At 32.6% G+C, this 26,911-nt stretch overlaps 1 protein-coding gene across 4 annotated transcripts in view; it reads left to right on the plus strand.

Moving 5' to 3' along the window:
- Positions 1–104: 104 nt before the first annotated feature.
- Positions 105–26,911, plus strand: part of LOC117115233 (spectrin alpha chain, non-erythrocytic 1-like) — a 45,693-nt gene continuing 18,886 nt past the window's right edge. For 2 of the 4 annotated variants that reach the window (XM_033258945.1, XM_033258946.1), the window contains exons 1-28: positions 105–238; positions 1,723–2,000; positions 8,390–8,515; positions 9,600–9,740; positions 10,772–10,855; positions 11,388–11,492; positions 12,393–12,484; positions 12,850–12,994; positions 13,212–13,328; positions 13,858–14,031; positions 14,419–14,520; positions 14,955–15,092; positions 15,245–15,355; positions 15,498–15,575; positions 15,927–16,082; positions 16,436–16,640; positions 17,073–17,185; positions 17,704–18,139; positions 18,378–18,445; positions 18,708–18,857; positions 19,601–19,693; positions 20,410–20,439; positions 22,871–23,005; positions 23,112–23,372; positions 23,710–23,793; positions 24,429–24,533; positions 24,698–24,789; positions 24,925–25,069. In XM_033258945.1, the coding sequence (XP_033114836.1) occupies positions 1,764–2,000; positions 8,390–8,515; positions 9,600–9,740; positions 10,772–10,855; positions 11,388–11,492; positions 12,393–12,484; positions 12,850–12,994; positions 13,212–13,328; positions 13,858–14,031; positions 14,419–14,520; positions 14,955–15,092; positions 15,245–15,355; positions 15,498–15,575; positions 15,927–16,082; positions 16,436–16,640; positions 17,073–17,185; positions 17,704–18,139; positions 18,378–18,445; positions 18,708–18,857; positions 19,601–19,693; positions 20,410–20,439; positions 22,871–23,005; positions 23,112–23,372; positions 23,710–23,793; positions 24,429–24,533; positions 24,698–24,789; positions 24,925–25,069 (3,723 nt within the window). In that variant the 5' untranslated portion in view covers positions 105–238; positions 1,723–1,763. The remainder of the gene's footprint in view (positions 239–1,722; positions 2,001–8,389; positions 8,516–9,599; positions 9,741–10,771; positions 10,856–11,387; positions 11,493–12,392; positions 12,485–12,849; positions 12,995–13,211; positions 13,329–13,857; positions 14,032–14,418; positions 14,521–14,954; positions 15,093–15,244; positions 15,356–15,497; positions 15,576–15,926; positions 16,083–16,435; positions 16,641–17,072; positions 17,186–17,703; positions 18,140–18,377; positions 18,446–18,707; positions 18,858–19,600; positions 19,694–20,409; positions 20,440–22,870; positions 23,006–23,111; positions 23,373–23,709; positions 23,794–24,428; positions 24,534–24,697; positions 24,790–24,924; positions 25,070–26,911) is intronic. The other 2 variants (XM_033258947.1, XM_033258948.1) reach the window with 1 other exon arrangement.

Consider the following 26,911-nt stretch of genomic DNA (forward strand, 5'->3'; position numbering starts at 1 on the left):
CTATATCTATAATTGTACAGAGTTAACGAATAATATAATTTTTAAATAAATATCAAGCTTTCTGTTATTTGTTTAATTATGTAGAGGGGTTAGGACACGTAGATGGAATAGCAAGGTATTTTGCATATCGTAAACCAACCTTGAGTGGATCCGATTGAGATTGCCGTGAAAGACGCTATGCCGTACCAACAGTTTGTGTACGTCTGAAAACGATTGGTAGAATTTCGAAATTCTAACTGTAAGTATACTATAACGGTGAATATTAATCGGTGCATTTGGAAAATTATACTATTTTTAACTCACTATGTACATTTTCTATGAATGACCCGTGAGTGAATTGTGTTGCTCTTGTGTTACAAGTATGGAGTTTAGGCTAGACGAGGTTACGCCTTTTTTCAACATCCTATCTTGAGTGTGTAGGCCTAGGCTAGGCACATCTCGACCCCATCTCGACAGATGGGGAGGAGGCGGGTGTGCGGTGACACTCTCAGGTTTTGTCCTTCTTTCGTTACACCAGCTAATGACGGTGGGGTGGGGGGAATCAAGAATCGAAATTTTGCTACTTTAATTACGACAAATACAGGCTCAGATCAGAGCACCCTAGTGTATTTAAATAATAGGCTTAGTTAGTTAGTGAAATTGTGAATAAATTGAATCTGTCCAGAACTTTTTTACTTCATAATTCACATCATAATAAGTTTTCATATATTAATATGCCGTGTATGTGCTTCATCTGAATAAATCATTTTTACAGTTAACAAAATGGCAAATGCTTGTTTTAATACAATAATGTTACTGTAGTTAAGAGTTTAATAGAAAATCTCTATTGAAAGTTCATTCACATTCTTTTGTTAAAAACTGTATAATGTTCAAAACAAAATAGCATCAAATCATTGATGCCTGTAAAATCCCAGCAAAACCCAGGTAAAGCTACGTTCACATCAAGCCCGGAGTCCAGAGAAAAAAATCGTGAAAAATGAGTTCAGTGGTAAAGAATGAGACCGTTCACATCAAATTCGTACGATTTCCACTCCGGACTTCGGATCCGGACCGATGGATCTGAGAGCCATTTGTATCCTGAAATCGTACATTTTTTTTTTTGCTTGGACCAATCGGCAACAAGTTTGGTTGGTCAGAATCAATCGAACGCATACGTACTTAACCCGAATAACCATGTTCCATGCGTGATGTGAACACAGCGTTCAAAAAACGTGGCAACTCACGATTTTTTTTCGGGCTTCCAGACCGGATCCGGGCTTGATGTGAACGTAGCTTTACAGTAGTTACCCTGGTCATAATAAAAGTAGGCAAAAGTATTAATATGAAAATGATGTGGTTGAAAGGCAAAAGACTTTATCCATTTTTTCAAATAAACTTAGGTTATGTGTCCAGACCTACATTATAAATGTAGGCCACTTAATCAAGTTTTAGTCCAAGCCCTAGTTCCATTAGAACGCAACACAGCTATCAAATTGGCCAATGGACTAGAAATAATAATAATAATAATATACAGTAAATAAAAAAATATTAAGGCAGGTAAAATGGTAGCGAAAACTCTTTTTGTCTGGTGCTACCCAAACTACTATAAAATCGATACAAATGCAAAATAACTACTATTTACTTGCATAATTAATTTAAATACAGTATTATATTTGTAGTCTAAATTTTTTTATGCCTTTTTTAAAATTTAAATATGGTAACTTCATATTTTTATAAATCTAGGTGAGTGTAACTGGCCGGTAAATACCACATCCCTAAGAAAAATGGCGGATCAAGGGATCAAAATACTGGACACTGCTGAGGACATCACAGATCGTCGTAAGCAGGTCTTAGATCGATATGAACATTTCAAAGTACTTGCAGCAGAACGTCGACAGAAATTAGAAGATGCCAGGCAGTTCCAGTACTTCAAAAGAGATGCAGATGAACTTGAGTCCTGGATATTGGAGAAGCTGCAGACAGCATCAGATGAAAGCTGGAGAGATCCTGTTAATCTGCAGGTATAAAATGAATACATGTTTATGTTAATTTTTCATGTTATTGTTCATGGCATTTGATCCTATGTCAAACAATAAGTAGGGTATTATTTTGCTGTAACACAGAATTCTTGAAATTGTTAGTTGTATGGTCACTATCAATCACACTATCAATTTTGTGTGACAGATATATAACTATATGATGATGTCATATGAAAGCCATACAGGTATATGGGCAATCCACATGTATTTGTCACATAAAAGTTGATTGTGTGGGCGGAGCTTTTAATCAAAATTTTATTACAAATTTTAGTACAAATAAATTAATTACAGAATTCTACATAGAAAGGTTTTTTTTTGTCTTTACATTTAGAAAAATTTTAATATTTCAGGATGCTAAAAAAATCTCACAATTTTTAGATTTTAACAAACTAGAATAATAACTACTTTACTAGTGTATTATTCTACTAAGTCCCACCCATTAGATTTTGTTGCTAAGGTCCAAAGAAATTACTTTGAGCAACTGAATTCCTGAATACTGGTTTTTATGGAACATGTGCAAGTTCTTTGATTTTTTTTGATACCATAATTTAAAAAAAACAAAGGTTATGATATCTGGGATAACCCAATAAATGCTAACATAGGATTTATTTCTAGAGGGGTGACAATTCTTAAAAATCAGTAATTCTATACAGGGTTAATATTAGTACACTGATGAATTTAGTTATTTCTGTAGAACTAGGGAAAGTATATTCAATAAAATTGCTTAATACCCAATTCTGTAGCCTGTAGAATATCCATGCTAAATAATGTAAACGTGTTACCCAATTTTGTAGATAGAATTTGTTTCAGTTTTTGAGATTTATAACAAAATTTGTATTTTTGAAACAAATTATTGCAAAACCAAACCTATCATCTTCACAATGGAAGGTGTGATGTTTACTACAAAACCTGTTCTATTTAAAAAATCTCAAAAATTGGTTATTTGTAACTTGTTATTTATTAGCCATAGATTGTTCTGTATGTTTCATTACCCGTTATATAACGATGCACTATTTTTTTGTTTGAATGTTCACATTTTTTGTCACAACACTTTTAACGACCTGCGATTGCTCTAGGATTACTTTAATCTGTTCAATCTAAAGGTAGGGCTAAACACTGAAAGCAATCGAACACACTGTCATTATATTACATGTATTAATTGTTGGCTGACAGAAAGTGTGCTCGTTTAAACCAATCAAAATAAGCATAATAATGTGCAGTGAATATATTGAATTGAATGACTTGAATATTGTATGATAAATATTATTTCATGGGTGATGGCTTAAACATGAATTGGCATTGAATATTGAGTATTCTTCAAATAAATATCCTTCAAACCGATATGGTGACCCAACTTTTTAACTTGAAATTCAATCATAAATTATTCACAATATTCATTGCAAATCCAGAACTGTGTTGGCCTTATGGCTGTGCTTGCACCTACGACCTTTCCTCAAGCGTTGTGAAATCATTGATGTACTGTTAAGGCAGCAGTCGATTAAGGGATCGTGTCCAAAGTATGCAAGATATAATTCCTATGTTACAGGAGTAGTAAATGTAGGTGTACATTGCAGTATGACAATAGGAATATTTATTTAAATCAATGCATTTTTGGGCACGATTTTTCAGCAATAGTAATACAAGTTCTGTGCTGCTTGAATTAGAGATCTATCATCCTTTGCTTCATCACTAAAGTACCTTACTCCACTTACCGTAGTGCTTCATTCATAGAGTTCACTTGTGAAATTGCGTTCTGAAAGCTTGCTCTCAACCAAGCTGCTATGTACAGTACCAGTATTTTAATTTTATGGATGTCATGCATAATTAAGACTCATCATCAGAAAAAAAAACTACATTAGCATGTAATGTATTATTCATTAAGTTCTGATTTTGATTAAACCAGAGTATATTATGCATTGCATTTAAAGTTCATTAGATAATAGATCGAGTACATTAAATGCATGAAAAACAAGATTCCTTGTTTTATTGTTTATGTTTAGGAAAGCATATTTGCCAATTTTTCTTGATTGTTTTCATTAAATTTTGGTTTTTATCAGTTTTTTTCTATTCAATTATTCAATGTTGATTTGTTTGGAAATTTCACTAACTATATTATTAAAGATCACAATTTTCAGGTAATGAAGTTGAGGTAACCGCTTCTACTGTACTGTTATAGGAATACCAGTTGGTCTTTCTAGTACCCGGTATTCAACCACCATCCACCGGCCCGCCAAAGATTTTGATCGGCCCGCGCAGCATTGCTAAAAATAAATAATTTTCCAGCCTATTTTTAGAAGATTTTTTCTGTTTATGGCAACACCACCAGAGGCACCCCACACTGTAGCATTGTTTACAAGAGTGTGGCTTTTTCTGAGTGTAGCTCACTGTATCGGTGCTGATGTGATGCCATTTCTAACCATCTGTGGCACCAGTAGACTCAGGGGCATGTTATTTTGTTGAAAACACTGATTTGAAAACTTATTTTTGAGTCTGAAAGTGCCATTTCTAGGAATCTAGAGGTATCTGTTAATAGTTTGCTCAACTCAGCCCCTACAACTTGTGAGTGGATATTTTTGTCGGAGATAAATTTCTAGTAGCAAGGTGGAAAACCTGGAGTGCAAGGGTTTTTTTTTTTTTCAAATTTCTAAAATAAAATGGAGAAGAAAAGAAAATTACTTTCAAATTAAAGTCTGAGAATGCCATTGCCGACTACCTAGAGGTGCCATAATCATAAATTTTCTTACCTAGCCCCACCATGTTGGAAATTCGTCCCTATCTGTAAAAGTTCTTCCCTTGCCCTTTCTATTTCCAATCCACCGCTATAAAAAAAAAATGGGTGTGGCTGGCAAAGAAAAAAAATGGAGGTACACAATTTATGTTGGTCCACAACTTATGTTGGTCAGCTGCTGGTCTCAACAGATTGGAATTGGCCCCCAGCTTAAAAAGGTTGAATACCCTAGTTTTAGTATATAGATGCGAGATAAATTAGCTGTTATTTGGTCACATGATATATGTAATTTATTATTCAGTCTCCTTACCTATCATGTGCCTTCAATGGTAATTACTTTATCAGTATCAAGATACAGTATGGTGTTATAAATTATCTAGCTTGTACTGTATGCTCAGCATTTACTGAATTAGAATCTCATCTTCTTATGGCTTCTTCATAAATGAAGGCTTTGTGGACATAAATTAATCCAATTTTCAATTTAAAACTTTTAAAAATCTAGGCTGACCTACTGTAGGTATAATGGTAATTTAGATACCGTTTGCCAAGTGTATAGAACTCTAGAATTCACAACATTTAATAGCTCATTTAAAGTATATAAAATATGTTATTAACTTCCAATGAAATCAAACCAAGTTTTCACTGATTGACAAACCTTTTAGCACAACAGCTAAAGGGTCTAGGTAAAAATATAGAAACTGTTACTTTTTTGGCAAGCGAGGGTCAGTTAATCTAGAGATACTACCCGTGTTAAAAAAAATAATGAAAGAAACCAGACTGATTGTATTGACAGATAGTAGACCTACTTTGTAAATTTGATTAAAGTTGCTTGACCGAAGTACCTAGTTTTTTACCAAGTTTCCAAATATATTTAAAAATTACAATCCTCTTTGTTGAATATTGTCACATATCATGAGCATAATAATTGAAAATTAGAATAGATCAAGGGATTACATTGAATATGTACAGTGTAATTATTTAAACCTATGTGATGGTATTGCTATTGGACATCATTGAAATTTGAAGATTCAAACTGTAAACATCAATAAATTCATGCTATCACTGTTTTAATTTATTTTGTACGTCACTACAACAATCTACAGTATTATGGTCTGTATGTCGACAGTAGGTGAGGTGCTAATGAGATGCATTTTTCCAGGTGAGATAATGTAGGTTTAATAATGGAGCTGTAAGCTCCTTAGCTCCAAGGATGTATATTGCTGGGTAATGTGTATTGAAATGGGAGGCATCTCTACCTATTATTTCTGTCTCTAAGGATCCTATCTAGTGTTATCTTTCACTTCAGTTGGCAATAAAGTCCAAGTTGTAACAAATTGTTGGAGAATTATGAACACCTTTGTAAACACTAATCACCTTATTTTCATTAATTTATATCCCCTGAGAAAATAGTTAATTTGTTTTGTGTTTGAAGGTACATTATAGTTTAATTGATTATTTTAAATATATGAAGCGCATTAGAGACATCAGTCAAGCATTATGTGGAAGTTTAATTATTAATTTAAGACCTGAAGAATATTGAGTAAACAATACAATTAGGATATTTTATTTATGCCTATTAAAGCAAATTTATTGGTATTAAAGGTATTACTCTCATCAAGAATTTAGAACTCGCCTTCCTTCCAAAAAAAACCAAAAAAAACCCCCAAAACCGAAGGAACCTAAACTGAACTCTGCAATGTGGAATAAGGACAACATTCGACTACAACCCTACGCTAACTAGCGTTAATTCACTAAGCTCCTAAAGGCACATTTGTATGAAAGGCGGGTGCAATACAGTATGCATATTGTACAGTATATCCAATGCCCCATCTCAAATACTCAAGAGGCCCTTCTTTCAACATAATTTCAGCCAGACAAGATGTTATTTTTAGGTACTGTAAGGCCCAATAAGAAAAAAATATTAGTTTTTCATCCTCGCCTGTATGTGTTCTATGGTAGTAAAAGAAAAATATTGTTTTTTTAAAATGTTTTTAGTTATTATTAGATATTGTGTGTACTCAATCATGTGTTTTACTTTGAATATCAATGCACCAGCAAACAACCCAAGGGTGATCTTTGGCTTTAGCAAAATAAAAATAAAATACCTCCCTCCCTCATGACTTTTCCAGCCTAGATAGGGTTAAAAACTGATAATTTTTTTTATTGGGCCTAATACATGTATTTTTTTAAATATTGTCTAACTGAAGTGATTTTATTCTTTATATTTTTGTGGTTAGAATTTAATCTGAACTACTGGACATCATAATATTTTTATTGTAGCCTAATTGAAATTGTACCCCACTGTATAATTAATATAAATGAATAATATAATTATGTACCATACAACCTAGAGTGTATCTGATCTAGATACTTGTATACCGGTTTTAGCTGAATTTCATGCATCATTTGATAAGGATCGTTGGACTTAGTGAATACATGTTTGCACAGTCTGTGAAGTGTTCATTCTATAGCATTATTCAATACCTAGCTTGAATCAATATCCATTCAAAGCTGGCTAGTCTATTCATCACATTGGTATGGACTCAACCATTCATCATGGCAGGGAGATTTGGGTGTGGGCTGAACTCTACTCTTCAGCTAATCTACAATGTATACTGATAACATGGTGCTATATTGATCAATGTAAGCATTGTAAAATATTGACAAAAAAATCTGTTAATCGTATCATCATTAATAGAGTAGTACACCTTATTAAATACTGTATGTATTAGCTAGAAAGAAATAGGGAAAAAAGTAGACTTTTAGAACACAATTTAGAACACAATTTTTATTATATTTAGGTTAATCACCATGGGTTTTATATCAAACATTGCTTATTTAAAACCTAACTGTTTGAACAGTAGAAATAACATAGAAAATATTTTGCTAATATCTACAGTAGTACAAATATGTTACGTTGGCCCTATTTTTACATTGGTAGCATCAGAATAATATTAGTTTGGTTAATAGCTACTGATATATCTTTTTATTTCATTCATTCTTTAGGTAAATTATTTGCATTATTATTGTTATATTAATTTTACTTGTATACAGGTTGTAACATTTCATTTAAGGTGTTAAATGATGTATTTAGGTGAATGTTGATAGCCAATTGAATGGCAATGTACTTTACATTTACAGTACAGCTGAAAATCAGGATATATATTAATTTTCTAATATTTGTTTTTGTTTAAAAGAACATGTCAACTTCTGTTGTAGGATATTGCTAAGCTTAGTATATTTCTTATTCTTCTGTTTTAGTTTTAGATTCTCACTTATTTATATGATTTTCTTCTTCCTATTTTAGTTTTGTTGTGAGAGCTTTTCTTACATTCTTTCCTTCTCTCTTTCCTGCAGCTCAGTACAATGTATTCCTTTCATTCAATAACTATTGAATGATGGTCAGTCTTTGCATGTATCACAAGCAAAAAAACCAGAGGTTCAAATTGCATGATTTTTATGATATAAAGAATATATGTGAATTTTTTTAAAACACATTCTTCATGAATACGGTATGGTGAAACAAGCATTTTGTTTTCAGTCGAAGTATAATGATACGGATGCTTATTAATATGAGTATGTTGTGTTTATAAATGTTTTTTGTTACATAATCATTAAGTCATCTTGACTCATAATTCTTCAGGGAAAGCTTCAGAAACACCAGGCCTTCGAGGCAGAGGTGGTTGCCCACAGGAACAACATTGATGAGCTGGACGTCCAGGGCAACACCATGATTCAGCAGAGCCACTTTGCCTCTGAGACCATCCAGGTAAGCTAACAAAAAAACAAAAAAAAATTTAGGCCATATATTTGGGAAAGGGGAATTTGAAAGCATACACATTAATTTAGATTTGCAAATACAAACCTCTACCTTTTGGTGGTAATTATTTTTCATATTTACATCACTGTTTTCTCAGTTTTTACAATTGTTGTATCCTATTCTCCACCATTAGTATATTTTACATTCACATTCATTAACATTGATTTATTATGTGATTTTCTTTGCTGACTGATTTATTAATTATATTCTATTTGGTTAAGTTAAAAAAAGTTTTTTTGCATATTGTACATAAATATAGGTTCAGCGTTAATATCACTCTTCATCTTAAATATAATAATAATGTTAAGGAGTTTATGAAGCCCTGTCCACACTCAAATTGTATTTAACAAAAACATGTGACATGCCTAAATATGGTCAGGATGACATCACATCATGACCATATATAGGCACATCATGACTAAATATGGTCAGGATGACATCACATCATGACTATATATATACTGTAGGCACATCATGACTAAATATGGTCAGGATGACATCACATCATGACCATATATAGGCACATCTTTACTAAATATGGTCAGGATGACATCACATCATGACCATATATAGGCACATCTTTACTAAATGGGTTTTTTGTCACAGAAAATTTGAAACTTCAATCTCTGAATGCTAAGTTTCATCACTGAGATAGCCAAGGCCAGCCAACTTACTACAATATATAATTTCCAGTTCATAAATGCTACTTTTTTTTATTTCAAAGCAAATGCATTTTAAGGTAGATACTTATATAGTCTAATTTCTAAAAGGCTAGGTTTTGATTTTGAAACAAAAAAACACATTCTTAACCTTATTGTTCCAAACTCCAATTTATTACATGATAAATTTTATCAGATCACAGAAGCAAACACAATGATAGCATACTATGCTGAAGTCATGTTTTCTTTGGATTAATTTTGACAAAGATAACTCCACATTTTATTTGAAATATATCCTTATTTTAAAAAAATTCTGCCATAGCTTTGGCTTTGTTAATTTCATTTTTAATTTTTGTGGAATATTTTTTCTCTAGGCCCGTCTGGATGAGTTGCATCGGCTATGGGATATGCTGTTGCTCAAGCTGAGGGAGAAGGGCATTAAACTTCTCCAGGCTCAGAAACTGGTTCACTTCTTGCGAGAATGTGATGAAGTTATGTCATGGATTGAAGATAAGGTAAGCTTCACTTCACTCTCATTAATTTAAATGGTGTGTAATACTAGTTTTATGATAGATTGTTATTTTTACTTATTAATTTATAAATTTTTATTTTTATTAACCTGATTAATCTTGGCCACTTTCGGCACCAGAAAAAATGGTGGTCTTTAAAGTTTTCTTACATATATAAACTAAAACATATTATTGAAATTGAGAAAAATTATTGGGGTAGAACCACAAAAATATAACAATTTGTGTTGACTACAGTAGTATTGAGGGAATGCAACAAGCTAATCAAAGGAAGTGATCGTTTAGGTTGTTGGAAGTACTGCTGTAGTCAATTACCGCAGGCTTTGTTCAGGTATACACCGCAGGAAGTAATTATTATGTACAGACAATAAGAGGGATTTTGGATAGTTCATGATTGGTCAGACTTAAGCTATTACAATGATATAGTGATCTGATATAAAGATTGGATGAAAGTTAAACTATAAATCATTTGTAACAATATAAGTTTTTTCTGTTTACTAAAATAAACACATTCCCACATCTCATTGATTAGTTTTATTTTATTCATCTGTAAAGTAGTTGTTTGGAAGAAAATAATTTTAATAATTCTTTAAATACCATGAACTACTGTGTTAAATATTTAATTTATTTTATTTTAAATAATGTATAAAATATTAAAAAAAACAATTTATTTATATGGAATTTGACTTCATAGTAGTAGTTATGAAACTTAAAATATCAATGAAAAACATAACAAAATTAAATAATTGTTAATTTTTATGTATCACTTTATCAATAATGATAATAATAACAAATAATAATAATTACAAATAATATTTTATAATAGGCGCTATACAAATTTTCCAATTTATTTATTTGATAAATCACTGATAAAAAGTTTAGTTTTCAAAGATTTACACGCTACATTATACTATGAAATAGCGAAGATTCATTCTAATGACTCTTTTCTCCTTTTTTTTTTAACCAATTATTATTTCATTCATATTGATTTATAGTTAATTAAACTTTTTTTTTCTTAGCAAGCATTTGCTTCATCCTCTGAGACAGGCCGTGATCTAGAACATGTGGAAGCACTACAGAAGAAATTTGATGAGTTCAACAAGGTAAATATTATATGTTATAATAAAATAGGTACATTAATTCACTGATTTAGTTCTGAAATCTATAGTGTTATTTAAGTCTGGTTATTAAATTTTCTGTATTGATTTTATTGTTATTATTAATTAACATAGCAATTACTCATAAGACAATAAAACCCCCAAAAAATAAAAAATATACATTAGAAGTATTTATAATTGATTTTGCATTTTTTTCATTATTAATTTCAAAATTTAGATGGTTGGGACCTTCAATCAAAAAATGTACTTGAACATTTTCTAAGATAGTTCAGTATTTACTTGGAATAAGAAATATGAAAATGACATCTATAAACACAATTTAAATCTTTTATTAAGTATAATACAGAAAAATATTCTATATATATTTTAGAAAATGTCATTCTCTTAGTATAAAATTACATTTTCAATACATATACTCAATATTGTATTTATTTTTGTGTGATTTAAAAAATTGTTAGGTAAATAAAGTTGTTCAGTACAACACTAAGTAAATATGAAAATCTTTGAACTGTTCTAGGACCTTCTTGCTCATGAAGATCGTGTAGAAGCTGTCAATCAAGAAGCAAATATGTTAATTAATGAGGAACATCCCGAATCTGACATCATCAAGGACAAACAAGAGGTAAGCAGACACTCAGTATATTTTAAGGCCTACATTTAATCCATGGCCCATTGCATTAACCCTTCACAAAACCTCCTGAATAATATCAACACATATATCATACTTCCCTACATCATGGCTCTCCATTTGGGGAAAAAATATATAACTAAGAAATTGCAGAAAGATTAAGTCAATCGGCAACTGTGTGGCATGCATTTCGATACTTGGAGTATGTATTATACTATGCTTTAAAGTATACAAGGTAAAAAAAAAGAATAAATAATAATAATATACATTACAGTTACATAACATTAAAAAATATATTTAAATGAAAAATATATGCAATATATGCAACAGCAAGGAAATGTTTGTTTTAGATTTTATAGACCTGATAGAATTTTCGAATTTTGAAATTATCATAGGTTTAAAGTTTATTTTAATATCATTTGGGAGTTTATTCCAGAGCTTATTACAAAGGTATACAAACGTTCTTTTACCTTGCATATTACTTTAAGGCTGTTCTATAAGAGTATTTTCACTTTGACTTCTAGTACAATGTGAGTACAGACAGTCATTAAACATAAAATTCTGTGATAGATAACATGGAGCATAGTCATTTAAACACTTAAAAATTATTATAAGTAATTATTGTTCCCATTTTTCACTAAGTTTACTCCATTCTAATTCATTTAAAATATCAAAAAATATTGGAGTTTTTTATGTTAGCAAACAGTAAAATTTATTTCAGTCTATTTACAAAAACTGCAAGGGAATTGGAAAGAGTAAAATTATTCAAATATTTCATCTGGTTCAATGCAAATAGAGGATATACTAATCTTTTTGTTAAACAATTACGACAAACCATTCTTATGTAAAAACATTATAGCAGTTTTTAATAATAGTATTGGTATAATTTTGTAGGAACTGAATGATGCATGGAATCAATTGAAGCTGCTGTCAGTTGCCAGAAAAGAGAAACTATTTGGTGCTATGGAGATTCAAAGATTCAACAGGTAATCAAAGAAAATGGTAAATTCTGAGTGAAGTGATGAAGGGCGTGAACCTAATGATGATGTATGTAGTGATGGTGGTGATGTTTTCTACCTTTGTTATGAGGCACTGCATTCCCAAAGTGTATTTTGCAAAAAAAAAAGATTTTTAAATTAACTTACCTTGATCGAGACATCACAAAACAGTAAAAATGATTTCTACAACATTAAAATATCAAAAGATTATCAAAGCCCAATCAGTCAAAATTAAACAAATCAAACAAATTAAAATAATAATAATAATTCATTCATTAAATAATTGATATTTTATGTCAATGAGTAAAGCTTTACATCATTTCTTAATGTGATTTGATTGATTAATATTATAGAGATGCAGATGAGACAATTGCATGGATTAATGAAAAGGACACCATGCTGTCAACTGATGATTACGGCCGTGACCTAGCTAGCGTTCAGGGCTTACAGCGTAAGCATGATGGGCTTGAGAGGGACCTCAATGCCTTGGAAGAGAAGGTAAATAAAGCCTAAGTTAAATATGTAGATTTCTTTGTTTGATGAATGGATTTCATTTTAGATATGATATTCTTAATGTAAAATAGTTAATTTTAATAAGGCTTTTTTACACTTTTAAGTCAATGAATAAATTAATCTTAGCTACTATTACATAGAGTGATAACTAAAATGCTTGATAATGATATATTTTTTAACTTTTTATTTTTTATTCAATCAGGTTGTAGCTTTGTGTCAGGAGGGAGACCGTCTTGAAAGTACCCATGAAGTTGATGCACCACTCATCGAAAGCAAGAGAAACGAGATCTCATCCAACTGGGAAAATCTCAAAGAAAAGGTATTTACTAACCAAACCGAAGTACGAAGTAGTTTGGCGCAGCGGGAATGGTTTGGTTCCCCAACCTTGAGGTGATAAGGTTGGGGTTTCAATACCTTGTTGTGCATTTCACGTGGGTACCTGGTAGGGTTAAATGTCATAATTCGCTGATGTAGCTGCTGCAACGTTATGGAATACTACCCTAGGGAGCTTGATTGTGTGTTCCATAGGCTGTTTAATCCAGTGACCAGGGTAATGATAATGTGAAGTGCATAGAGGGCTTAACAATATTGTCATGAATTCCTACTTGACATACTTCCGAGTGGTAAGAAATAACTAGGAATCCCTCATTGACATATAAAATATAAACTCGGTTCACAATGTTGTAACACAACTCTAAAATAAACTTTATTCTGTATAAACTCAAAGAAGATTCCAGTCTCAAAAACAACACAATACAACACTACACAATAACATTCACATAAACATGTACATATTAACTATTTCCAATAATTGAGACTATGTAACACTTGAATATTTTTGCCTATAGGCTAACAATCGACGTATTCGTTTGGAAGAGTCATACAAGTTACAACGGTTTTTGTCCGATTACCGTGATCTTACCATGTGGACATCAGACATGAAGGCTTTGATCAACGCTGATGAGCTTGCAAAAGACGGCCCCGGGGCCGAAGCACTCATTGAACGTCATCAAGAACGTAAGGTAAGGCAGGAATAGAAATTTGATCGGTCAATTTAGTTCACTTAGATTTAAGAATAAATTTTAAGATTAAATTAGATTTGACTAATGTTATAATTGTACTTCCAAAAATAAATTTTGTTGCCCACCAAATCTGAATGTTGAGTAATTTGGTATTATTCTAATGGGCATGGATGTGTCAAGACATAAATGATGCTATATGCTACATCACATCCATTCATAGAATGGACAGTTAAGGATTTTCCTATTTTTAGCAAACATGAAAAGATGATTGGACTCATACAGTAGATGACAACTAGGTTATAATAGTGTTATAGAATGTGAAAGGAGAATGCACCAAAATGAAATAGGATGAATTTGGCAATATCTTTGATATATTTTTACATGTAGGGTGAGATAGATGCTCATGAAGACAGGTTTAAAGCCACAGATGATGAAGGTCAAGAACTAGTGGACACTGACCATCCAGCCAAAGATGAAGTCAAGGATAAAGTAAGTTGCCAACGTTATTCTTCTATTCCGAGACTGAGGGCCAAATTCATATTTGAATTTTTTGGCCCTAGAGAGGTGTGGACGACTCATTCTTACAACTAACTTACCTCCTAAGGGTCCCGCCATGTCATGCAGCCGAAATGTGCAGTCTACTCCACAATGACAGGCTGTGAGATGAACCAGAACACTGGAGACACCCCTTAATTGTCTTGAAAGAACTTTTGAGTATTTTTATATGCACTTGTGCCAGTTTTGTACTCTGTACCATTCCCTTGTTATCTCAACATTTCACTTTTTGGTATCCTCTTGCAATACCTTTCTCTTATGGTGTCATAATCTTTAATTCCATCCTTTTGTGTTTTATTGTCTTGTAAACCACTCCCTCTTTAGTTATATCTTACTATTTTAATAATTCTTGTTTGTTTTTCCCATAGCTTGCAGCACTTGAAAATGAGAAGCTCACCTTGCTACAACTGTGGGAAACCAGACGTGTGTTGTACCTGCAGTGCAATGACCTGCAGATATTTTACCGTGATGTTGAACAAGCTAACACAATGATGTCTAAACAAGAGGTAACTTCGTCATGCATTATTAAAATTCAGAATAAATCTTCAAGTGCATACATGTTGTATGGCTAGGACACTCTCGCCATGGCTCAAATTTTTACTGCAGATACCTGTGTAGAGCTACAACCATTATAAACTGGAATGTTTTTGTTTTGAAGGCTTTTCTTGCTAATGAAGACCTTGGTGATTCTCTGGATGGTGTTGAGGCACTGATGAAGAAGCATGATGACTTTGAGAAGTCCCTTAGTGCACATGAAGAAAAGATAAAGGTAGTATACTACAATAACAAATAATAAAGAGAAAAACCTTAGGAAATTGAATTAACTATTAGTAGGCCTAACGCAGAAATTAGAGATGTTCTATTTGTGTATTCTTCTTAGGTTATATTGATTTTTGTATTCTGTATTACAGCTCCTTGATGAGTTTGCGTCAGAGTTGATTGATCAAGACCACTATGCGGCAGATGATGTCAATGATAAGAGAGATGCGGTAAGTAAAGGCTACATCTTTCGTATAATAACCACATATGAAATGTCTTGATTGTAATCATTACTTTCTGCTTAAAGGCTAATTGTTATTGGTTTGCAGATTATATAGGTCTTTATATGCCAAAAGCATTTCAATTCTTGCTTGTCCGTCCATCCTACCATTTTCTCTTAATCTCTTCTGTCAACGCATTCTATGAATCACAATTTTGATATTGGTTATGTCAATATGAAAGCATGAAAAATGTTTCTGGTTGTACCAAGATGGGGTTCCTAAGTAGTATTTCCACTACTCAAGATTCCATTTAATGTCATATACAACATTGTACATGAAAATTTCCTCTTTCTTTTTCAGTTGCTAGACCGTCGTATTAATATCACAGATAAATCTGCTGATAGGAAGAAGATATTGGAGGATTCGTACCGCTTCCAGCAGTTTGACCGTGATGCAGATGAGGTCAAATCTTGGATCAGTGAGAAGCTACGAGTCACACAGGATGAGTCTTTCAAGGTAGATACTTAATTACGTCAATAAATTATGAATTTGAAACCAATTTTATACTTACTTGTATTTAAAATCTTATATTTTAATCGTTTCTATTTACTTGAGATGTATGACTTTTTATTGGTTATTTTCTTCACTGTTTTTGCCCCATTGTATAATAAAAATAATTAAGTTGATTCTTTTATTTAAACTCCAATAATATTTCCCATTAGTACGAAATGTAATGTATGCTACATTATTTAAGGAATCAATACTCCAACTTTTGATTAATAAGTTATAATGCATATCAAAAGCAATATTGATAACACAAATAATAATGGGAATAGTAATGGTTAATGAGATATTTCTCTTGTGTGCAGGATCCATCCAACATGCAGGGGAAGCAACAAAAGCATCAAGCATTTGAGCAAGAATTGAGTGCCAATCAGACACGCGTAGAGAATGTCCGCGACTTCGGCGAGGAGTTAATTGACCAGGACCACTACAACAAGGAAGAGATCCAGAAGAGGATTGATGAGATCAACCAGTTGTATGGACAGCTTCTTCAAATGTCTGGCACTAAATGTAAATGTTTCTATTTTTAAATTATTATGCGATTCCATATCTTATTTTTACACTTCAACCAGATCTGTGTCTTCCAGACTTATAACAATATTTGATCAGATTTTTATGAAGTAGAGCATTGTCAGACTTTCAATAAACATGTGGAAATGACTCGCATCACTTCTGATAAGTGTGATTTGTTTGCTCATACATATCTGAAAGAACACCACACTATCATAGAAAAGTTTGGTCAGACATTATTGAAGCTGACAGACTAAAATATATTAGGCTATATATCCTGGGTTCTCACCAGCATTTTGGAGTGGTGGTTGGCGACTACCCCTACCCAAGGGGTGTGGTCACCGACATAAAAAACATGAAGAAGTTTAATGAAAGCTTCATGTTGTTACTGTTGTTGGGTTTACTGATTGATCTTTATATTTTTCCCTACAGCAATGCGACTTCAAGAGGCCCAATCCAGCATCACTTTCACCCGTAATGTGGATGACATGGATGCTTGGCTGACAGAACTTGATGCACAATTAGCATCAGATGATTATGGCAAGGTAAGTAACTCATAATAATGCTATTAACAATTATGTATGTAGAGAATTGAGATATTATGACACAAAGGTCTTATGAAAGACGTGATGGAAGGAAGAATTGAAGGGAAAAGACCAAGATGAAGGAGGAGAATGATGGTGTTGGATGACATTAAGGAAGAAAGGAGTTACCACCAGATGAAGAGGGATGCAGAGAAATGGGAGTACTGGAGAATGTTGTGGGGGTCCTGCCTACGGCAGAACACTATTAATGATGATAAAGTAGAGTTGAGTTGTTGCTTGCTGGGCAAGATGCTCCCTATTCCGTGATTTTTTATTCAAGCCAAATAAATTCATTGATTATTTTTTCATTGCTTCAGTAACAAGACTCCATATAAAGCATTACATAGTTTATTTCAATCCATTTAGTGGGGTTATTTATTTTATTCAGCACTAATGTTTTTTTTTTATTAAAGCATAATATTGAATCATAAATATCTTTGCTTTGAGATTATTTTTTTTTTACTCATTGATTTCCATAGGATTTGGCAAGTGTTGCAAGTTTGAAAAAAAAATTAGAAACAATCGAAAGTGACATTGTTGCCCGAGAAGAACGTGTTGTAGCGTGCAAGGTCCAGCGGGAAGAATTTGCACAGCAGGGTCATTTTGATGCCGACAACATTGCCAAAAAGGAGGAGGTCGTCGCTGCTAAGTACTCCAAGCTTCATGCCCCGTTGTTAGCCCGTAAAAAGAAGCTGGAGGATTCGTACCGACTTCAACAGCTGCTGCGCGATTTGGAGGATGAAGAGACATGGATCCGAGAAAAGGAACCAATTGCTTCATCCACCAATCGTGGCAAGGATCTGATTGGAGTGCAGAATCTTATCAAGAAACACCAGGCGCTGATGACCGAGATCCAAGGACATGAACCACGCATTAAGTCTGTGTGCGCACAAGGACATGAAATGGTGGATGAACGTAAGATTTTTGTTTCCGTTTTTGTTATAGCAAACAAAACATTACAATGCTTTAATGAAAGCTTGGTCTAGTAGCCATTGCTTAGGCCCTAAGTTGTAAAAACATACATAATTCACTATCAATCAATTACATTTCATTTTAACTAATTCATTTTTGGTGTTTGGACATTATACTTACCTACGTTATTCATTATATATTTATTTCATTCATTTTGGTTTTTTTTTTCTTTGTTTCTCAGAACACTTTGCTGCTGATGATATCCAGCATAAAGTGTCAGCTCTCGAGGCCAGATGGCAAGCCCTAAAGGTAATTATATCTTCAATTAGTAAATTAGTTACACATGATAATTGAGTTACTTACGATAATAAACTAACACTTATTTAGTATTGACCAAAGAAATAATAATAATAATTGACAAAGGAATTAAACTTTCAGTACAACACGTGCGTGTTTCATTTGAGAAAACAAACCACTGGTTTGTTGTCATAACATTTCTGTGACATTACTCTGACCATTATTAGGAGATAGTAATAATGTTGTCTAAAATTCCCGTCTGTCATTTTAACAGGATAAAACAGCAAGCAGAAAGGAGGATCTGGATGAGTCTTTGGAAGCACAGCAGTACTTTGCCGATGCCAATGAAGCCCAGTCCTGGATGAAAGAGAAGGAACCCATTGCTGGAAGCACAGACTATGGTAAAGATGAGGATACTGCTGAGGTAAGTGTAATGAGTATGGAGGATGGAGGTGTTTCCAGGATGCAATTCCAGCGTGTTATCGTACTTTCTTGCCTAATACTTTAAAACTGGTTACTCATACCATAGAGTATTTCCCACATAAACAAATAATATTTTTTCTGTATCTTGTTTACTACATCTTTTGCAGAAGATGTAAGGTGTAAACAAATAGGTTTATGTTAAAATGTATTTTGTCATAAATTATACATGAATAATCACAACACATCCTGTTACAGAAAATAACATAAGCATCCGCATTTTGCTCTTCATAAACCAGACAGTGGTGGTGTCGGGGGGAGGGGATTTTTTTCCCTCCGTCAGACAGGCCTGGACCCCCTGTCGTCCAACGTAGGGCTAGGTCGTCGGATCAAAAATAAAAAAAAAATAATAATTTGCCAATCCCTAATATTGTGCTGAAAGCCTATTTTGTACCATACTAAACCATAATAACTCTCAATCTGAACCCTGCAAGGGAGATATTATTCCGGGCTGTCGACTGAGGCTTCGTTGGCACCTTGGCTCAGACCCCTATGTCGGACCCCTTGTCAGCACATTGCTGGGGCCACCACTGATACCAGAGACCAGACTTAAATCCACACCATCTTCAAACAATTCCGATCATACCCCCTCTAAACACCTAATGATCAAAGCAATGATTAATTAGTTCTGTTTTAATATCCCTAGATATCAATATTAAACAAGTTTTTATTTTTTTATTTTGGCAGTCTCTTCTTAAGAAGCATGAAGCATTAATGTCAGACTTGACTGCATATGGCTCCACAATCGACGCCCTCAAGTCCCAAGCCGAAGAGTGCAGGGTAAGTTTTCAGGATTGTGTGTTTGAGCAATGCATTTTATTTTTCTCCACTGTATGACCCATACCCTACATTCTGTTTGTTTTCTATGCACGCTTGACAATTTTTGTTTTTAGCCCAATTTTAGCTAAATATTGATATCTCGGGCCATAAATCACTGATTTAAAAAAATTTAAATAAATTAGCTATGCTGTATATATTTGTATTCAAGTGATGTACAAAATCTTTAAAATCAAATTTTATTTGTTTTATTTAAATCTAAATGTCAGATAGATTTGGGAAGTTAACAATTTTAGAAGCATACCATATTTAATGGTTTGCTAATTTTACATTGTGAGTAAATAATCCTTTATGTTAGAATAATTTTTGAACCGGCATGGAAGATATATTTATTATTTTATTTTGTAATTCCTTTTTCAATACCTCTTTAGTGTAAAGCATATTTTTTTTAACAGTGATTATCTTATAAATTTTAATGATATTTATGCTATGAAAAGTATGTGCTGTTTTTATTTGTTTTAAAATGCAAAAATCTTTACCTAGCTTTTGTACTTAAATATGGTGTTCTCTCCTTTGGCCATCTTTACCCTATACCCTGTGTAGAGTTAGTAGCTGAAATCTTATTGTTTGATATGTTTCCTTATATTGTTTGCAAGATCCCCATTGCTTAAGTTGTCTTGGTTGCTTGTTGCTACCTTATTCTCTCTCTCTTGTAACAGCTGCAAGAATGTGCTGACTACACCCAACAGGTTCTTCATCTTTCTCTTACTTTCATCCAATCAAAGTAGAGCTTCACTCATTTGCATAATTGCAAGAGTTCTATGATAGTTTACCAATTATTATGTGTTTGTTTTTTTTTGCACTGATGTGAACATTCCTAAGTGCACATACCTGTTAGATTTAGATTTTTCAGCATGAAAACACCTTTTTGGAAAATACATAGTCACATAAATTTCCACAAAATATATCTGAGAATTTTAGCTTGATAATTTTATTTTAGTAGAAAACTAAATGAATGAAAATATTGAACTCAAATCATTTCAATATGGTTTCAGTTGTGGTTTTTTGTTTGACTGTGATTGTTCACTCAACATAAAGCATGCCACGTAGTATAGATATATTGGTATACTGTTTTAGTTTTATTCCCTTTTCATATGTTATCTTTTACTTGTATTTAATTATCTCACACAGGTGTCATTTACATCAAATTTGCATAATACAGGAGCCATTTTAAACCATTTTTTCCACAGCTTAGTTTCTGACACATCTGATATGTAATTTTTTTTTGTCACTTTTTATGGTTTATATCCAAGAATCAAAATAATATCAGTATTTTTGTCATTATTTATCTTCTAATCTTTATTTTATACTGGGGGAGAGGAAATACTTTGATGTATATATAAACAGAATATATCATAATAGTCTGAAGCATTTATATCTTGTCTCTATCCCCTCCTCTTTGTTTGACATAGGATACTCAAACACCAGTTGAAAGGGTATAAAAATATTCATCTATTTTAATTATTTCAAAATTTTTTACATTTGTTTAAAAAAAAATAAATGGTTTTGAAGGATTTTTATGTGGTTACCTCTATGTGGTCATATTTTTCTTTTTTTAATGCTCCTTTTTGGGAAAAATATTTTCTAATGAAGAAAAGAAATATATTAGACCTATTATACAAGCATAGCATAATACTCTAAAATGTAAAATACAGCTACTACAGAATATCTGTATAATATAAGAAGGAAGAAGGTTTTGGTTTGTTTTTAAAATTTATTTTTATTACTATTTATTTTGTACTTAACGTAATGAAAATACTTACAAACAGTAATGATTTGTTTTTTTTCTATTCTTGTGTACTCTGTGATTTATTTATTATGTTAGATCTTTAGAATATAAGTCACAAATGACATAGATATTGGCACACAAGATTACAAATTCTAACCATTATCATCACTAACCCAAAGTTCAATATAATATTAAAACAATCTCATTTATTAGAAATTCCAAATTCACCACAATCACTTTTATCTAGTAATAGTTTATGCTCGTAGACAATACAGAATATTCACTCTTTCACTTAAAGCCAGCAGAGATTTTACACTTCTTTAAGCCATTTTAACAACATCTATAATTATCATCAGCTAATTTTCATTAAAAAATCATGTACAGTAGTATAACTGAAGAATTGGTTGTATTTTCAAATGCTTTATTAATGTACTTTTTTTGTCATTGGTAAATTTTGTTAAAATTTAGTATATTTTTATAGTATTAGTATGGAATATTTAATTGGTGAAATTATTTTTAAATCATTTTTACCAACATCACAACTCATCATCATCAACAACATCAATCATATATCATCATTGTCATCATTATCATCATCTTCATCAACATATCAGTATCATCTTGTCATCATCATTGTCATCATGTTCTTCCTCATTATCATCATAATCATTTCCAATGTCATCATCACATCATCCTCCATTTGTACCACCAGGCATCATTGTCATTACAAGCCTCATTGTAATATACAGTACATACTTTGCATCAGTTATCATAAACACTTTAAAATTTATTATTAATCATCATACTATTATTATTATCATATTATTGGAAGGGTGGCGCTTGGTCTGTATAGTAGTAGCACTTTTTACTTGTTTTTGTTCTATACATGGAATATATCATATAATTCAACATTCATTTCAGTTTAATTAATGGGAAATTTGTGATTTTTTTCATTTATTTTTTGTTGTATTAGTTGTATATAGAATATGGTAATTTTTAGAAATTGTCATTCTGAATACATTATCTCATTAGCATAGAACAAAATGGTTGAAACCTTAAAACGATCAATAGCTTAAGTGTGGAGTGGTGTTTCATGAGAATAATTTTTAATGATTTTAATTGACAAAGAATCGATTGCTGTGAAAATATTTTTGTTTGACAGACTATAAAAAGCCTATATAACTTGCAATATTATTTTAACTATGGCGATATCCTTCATTTTATAACATACATTATACCAAATATTGGAAAACACAGTGGTTTGACTGTGAATAGATAGTTCTTTAATTTTAATAACTCCTTTAGTTTTCCTGTTTAATAGAATTTGATGATGCTACATTATAATAGGTTTTGGTATTCTAATTTAAATGTGGTATTATTTGTTACTATAGCAACAAATTGCCCCAGTGAGTGATGATGCCAGTAAGGAGATTGTCCTGGCTTTGTACGACTACACTGAAAAGAGCCCTCGTGAGGTGTCCATGAAGAAGGGTGATGTGTTGACCCTCTTGAATAGCGCAAATAAGGTAACAACTAAATAGTAAAAGCATTTTATTTTCTTCTTAATTGTATACTATTTTAACCATCTATAAGACAGTGAGTGAGACTAAATTTTATTATTTTGTCTGTCAGGACTGGTGGAAAGTCGAAGTCAACGATCGCCAAGGTTTTGTTCCTGCTGCTTACGTCAAGAAGATCGACTCCACCGCGGCCTCGCAACCGGAGCTCGTCGAAGAAGCGAGCAGCATCATGGCCCGTCAAGCTGCGATTGAAAACCAGTATGCTGACCTTTTGGAGATGTCTGACATCCGCAAGAAGAAGCTGGAAGAATCCTGCAAACGTCACATGCTGATAAGAGAAGCAGCTGACCTCATGCAATGGATCAATGATAAGGTTAGTCACATGTTTTATAGCACTCTATAATTGAGGTATAAACTACAACTTAATTTTGAAGAATTTTAAGATCCAATGCCAGCCACACCTTAAAGGCACTATCGACAATAAATGTAACAAATTTGTGTGAATTGCTCATAGGCGTAGTGATGTCAGATTGTACAATGGACAAATTACATCAAATTTGATAGTGTGGACAAAGATTAAAGTAATTAAACTATTTTGACAAGTTTCAATCAGATGTTGAAAAATAAATTGAAATTGATAAATATTAATTTTTTTATGAGAAAAAATGTGGTTTAAAATATAAGTTATTATTTTTTTTTAAATTATGCAGGAAGCAGTTGCCACAAATGCTGAGTTGGGTGATGACTTGGAGCAAGTGGAAGTTCTACAGAAGAAGTTTGATGACTTCCAGAAGGTGAGTACAAGTGAAGCATGGTGTTTGTGGTTCTAGGCTCAATCTTGGCAAAAGAAGTTTGTTGAAGCTGTTGTGGTGTAGTGGCAGCAGTGCCATCTGAAGATTGTGGTTCAACTCTTAAATGAAATATGCAATGAAGTGTTTAGATGAAAGATATTGATGATCAGAATTTCTAAGTTCTAAGTAAATCACCCTTGTTAATTATTCTGTCTACCAGAAGTGGGCAAAATGTGGCATGCGGGCCACATGTGGCCTGTCAGCAATTTTATTGTGGACCTTACAAATATATTAAAAACACTATATTTGTGACTCATTTATCATTTTTTGCTGGAAACAATGTTGAATATCTGTGAAAAATAGAAATAAAACTGAGAATAAAGCAGTAAAAATGGAGTGTATGAAAGAAGCACATTGAAAAGAACATTGAATTTTGACTAAAACGTTTGCTTACGACCCTCAATGTTAAGTCAGAATTTTGGTTTGGCCTTCATCCATTTTTATGCCCACCCAGTTTTATGCGCAGTAGCGACATCAAAAAAATATCAATGTGAATTATTTGTCACATGTTTGCCATCTATTAACTCTATACTTAATTAGATGTATTGAAAATTATTAATTTTATTATTTTAATTCAGGATCTTAATGCTAATGAGAATCGCTTGACGGAGATCAATGAGCTTGCTGATACCTTGGAGGATGATGGCAGCCCAGAGGTGATCCAGTGCAAGACGGCAATCAATGTAAGTAGACAACATCCAGTCACATGTTATGCCGTAGTGCAACAAAATATTTAAAAGAACACATCTCAATTTTAATATCTTATTGTATTCGTTCCACCTCAATAACATGAATTCTATTTTAAATAGCATTGATAATTTACTTTTGTTGTTTTGCTTTTTTGTAGGAATTGAACCAAAGATGGAATGAGCTCCAGCAATTGGCCAACGAGAGAAGTGAAACTCTTGGAAGTGCACATGAGGTGCAAAGATTTTTCAGGTATGTAGCAGAAAAGTAATCATTACAGCTGGCATCCAGATACATAAATAATAGTGCCCTAGGTCTGTTGTTTGATTTGATATGTGTTTGTTTGATTTGATATGACATGTTGTTAATGATTTTTTTTTCATACAGAGATGCTGATGAGACCAAGGACTGGATCAATGACAAGAACAATGCTCTGAACACAGAGAATTATGGTCAAGACTTGCACAGTGTGCAGGCCCTACAGCGCAAGCACCAGGGCCTGGAGCGTGACCTGAATGCCCTGGGCAAGCAGGTAAGATGAATGGCTAGCTGCTGCATGGTGGGCTTCTAGTGGCTGGGGAGGTGTACCAAATGAGGAGGAATAACTGTTTTAAAATGATAAATTTTCAAGTACATTTTATACTATTTGCATATTTGTATTGTGCACTACTAGTATATATTTTCCAACAATTCATGAGAATCCATTTCAACAAAGTATTGCTGTTATTTTAAACTGAGACATGTGTCAGTTTCAAATGTAGCAATTTGGTATCAATTTTTTCCATTATTACTGTTAACACCATTAGGGACATATTTGGTTTTATAAATATTCACTTAATAAATTTGGTACACCTCCAACAGATGTATATTAAAATTAATCAATGCAAAATTGATAGAAAATTAACTTTCTTTGCTCATCTTATGATGTTAGTGGGCAATTTTCCTATCATCCACTTTTAAAACAATTGGAAAGTATTCTTACTGTATGATAGGTAAAAGGTATGCTTTAAGAAACAATGAATGTCATTGGTATGGTATAAGTTATAATATGATTACAATAAGCATTGTGATTGGTTGTCAGCAATCATTGAAAATGGAAACTGCTGCATTTTGGGATACATTGTAACCCATTACCTAACTTTTTGTTATGAGTACAGCACAACAAAAATAATTTGTTGAGAATCTGAGAATGTATGAAATATTTATATTGATTAAGTAATTGAATCAATACTTATATTGCAGATGTTTACAAAGCTGTAAATTAGTGCACTGAAGATAAATAAACTTTTTAGAGTGTGATTCAGGATTTCAAAGTGTTTATAGCCTTTAGCTTCAGGAATAATTAGCATAGATGACAGAAAACTTAGCATCCAGAATAAGTAGCAATGGTGGCAGGCTTAAGTGCTTAAGTAATGCAGACCAAATCAGTATTTAGCTTACAACAAGCAATAATTTATTGGGTTAACTGCAGCCCAGTGCATTTTGTAAACTCAATGAAAACATAGGATAGCCTAAAGAAAGTGTTGGGCCATTAAATGCTATGATTGAAAAATTAGCATGTGATTTTACATTAAGTTACTGGGTTAGAAGGGAATAAATAGGATCTAGAAATTCTATATATTGATTTACAGCATTTAGCCCAGTGCAATAAGGTAGTGGGTTAGTAAGATTGATTACAAAACCATGCATTCAATGCCCTGAATTAAAGTGCATTTAGCATAGTCATTTAGCTTAAACTATTTAGTTATTGGGTTCATAGGCTTAAATTGTATGTAGATAGACTACTTTGATATGTATCTTGGTTAAGGAGATAGAACAACTGTTTATCTTCATGAAGGGATTTGTTCATCACTACGCTGTTTGCTTACAAGCATGTCATCTGCTTTTTGTAAATTTGATTGCATGCATACTCTCGTTCAGGCACAAAATGTCCATACCCACTAAAATTATTATAAATATTCTAAACTAAATTCTGTCTCATCTAAACTCATTTGTTTGCAAGGGCAGTTGCGTTTCAAAATTGCAAATGGAGAATTATAACAAGTATATAATCAAATCAGATATTTTGTTTCTCCAGGGTGGATCTCCTTTCCCTTAGTTAACTTGTTAAACTTCTTGGAAATCTAGCTCGCATGTTGCATCTATTTACCTACAGTAACACTGCCTCATGCTGTATCTGGAACTCATTTGCATGATGCAATGCCATGGGGATGCATGTTTTCCCCTTTGTTATTCCATGTCACCCATTTTATGTGTGTATACTCAATTACGTAGCTGCAGATAGATACTGTACGAGTAAAGATTTTATTCACGTCAATGGATCAATGCCATGCTGAGGTATGTGTGAATGCATGTATGATCTCAGCAATCCTTA

Source organism: Anneissia japonica, unplaced genomic scaffold (genome assembly GCF_011630105.1).
Source record: "Anneissia japonica isolate Jap-2015-1 unplaced genomic scaffold, ASM1163010v1 scaffold288291_len444093_cov181, whole genome shotgun sequence".
Classification (NCBI taxonomy): Eukaryota; Metazoa; Echinodermata; class Crinoidea; order Comatulida; family Comatulidae; genus Anneissia; species Anneissia japonica.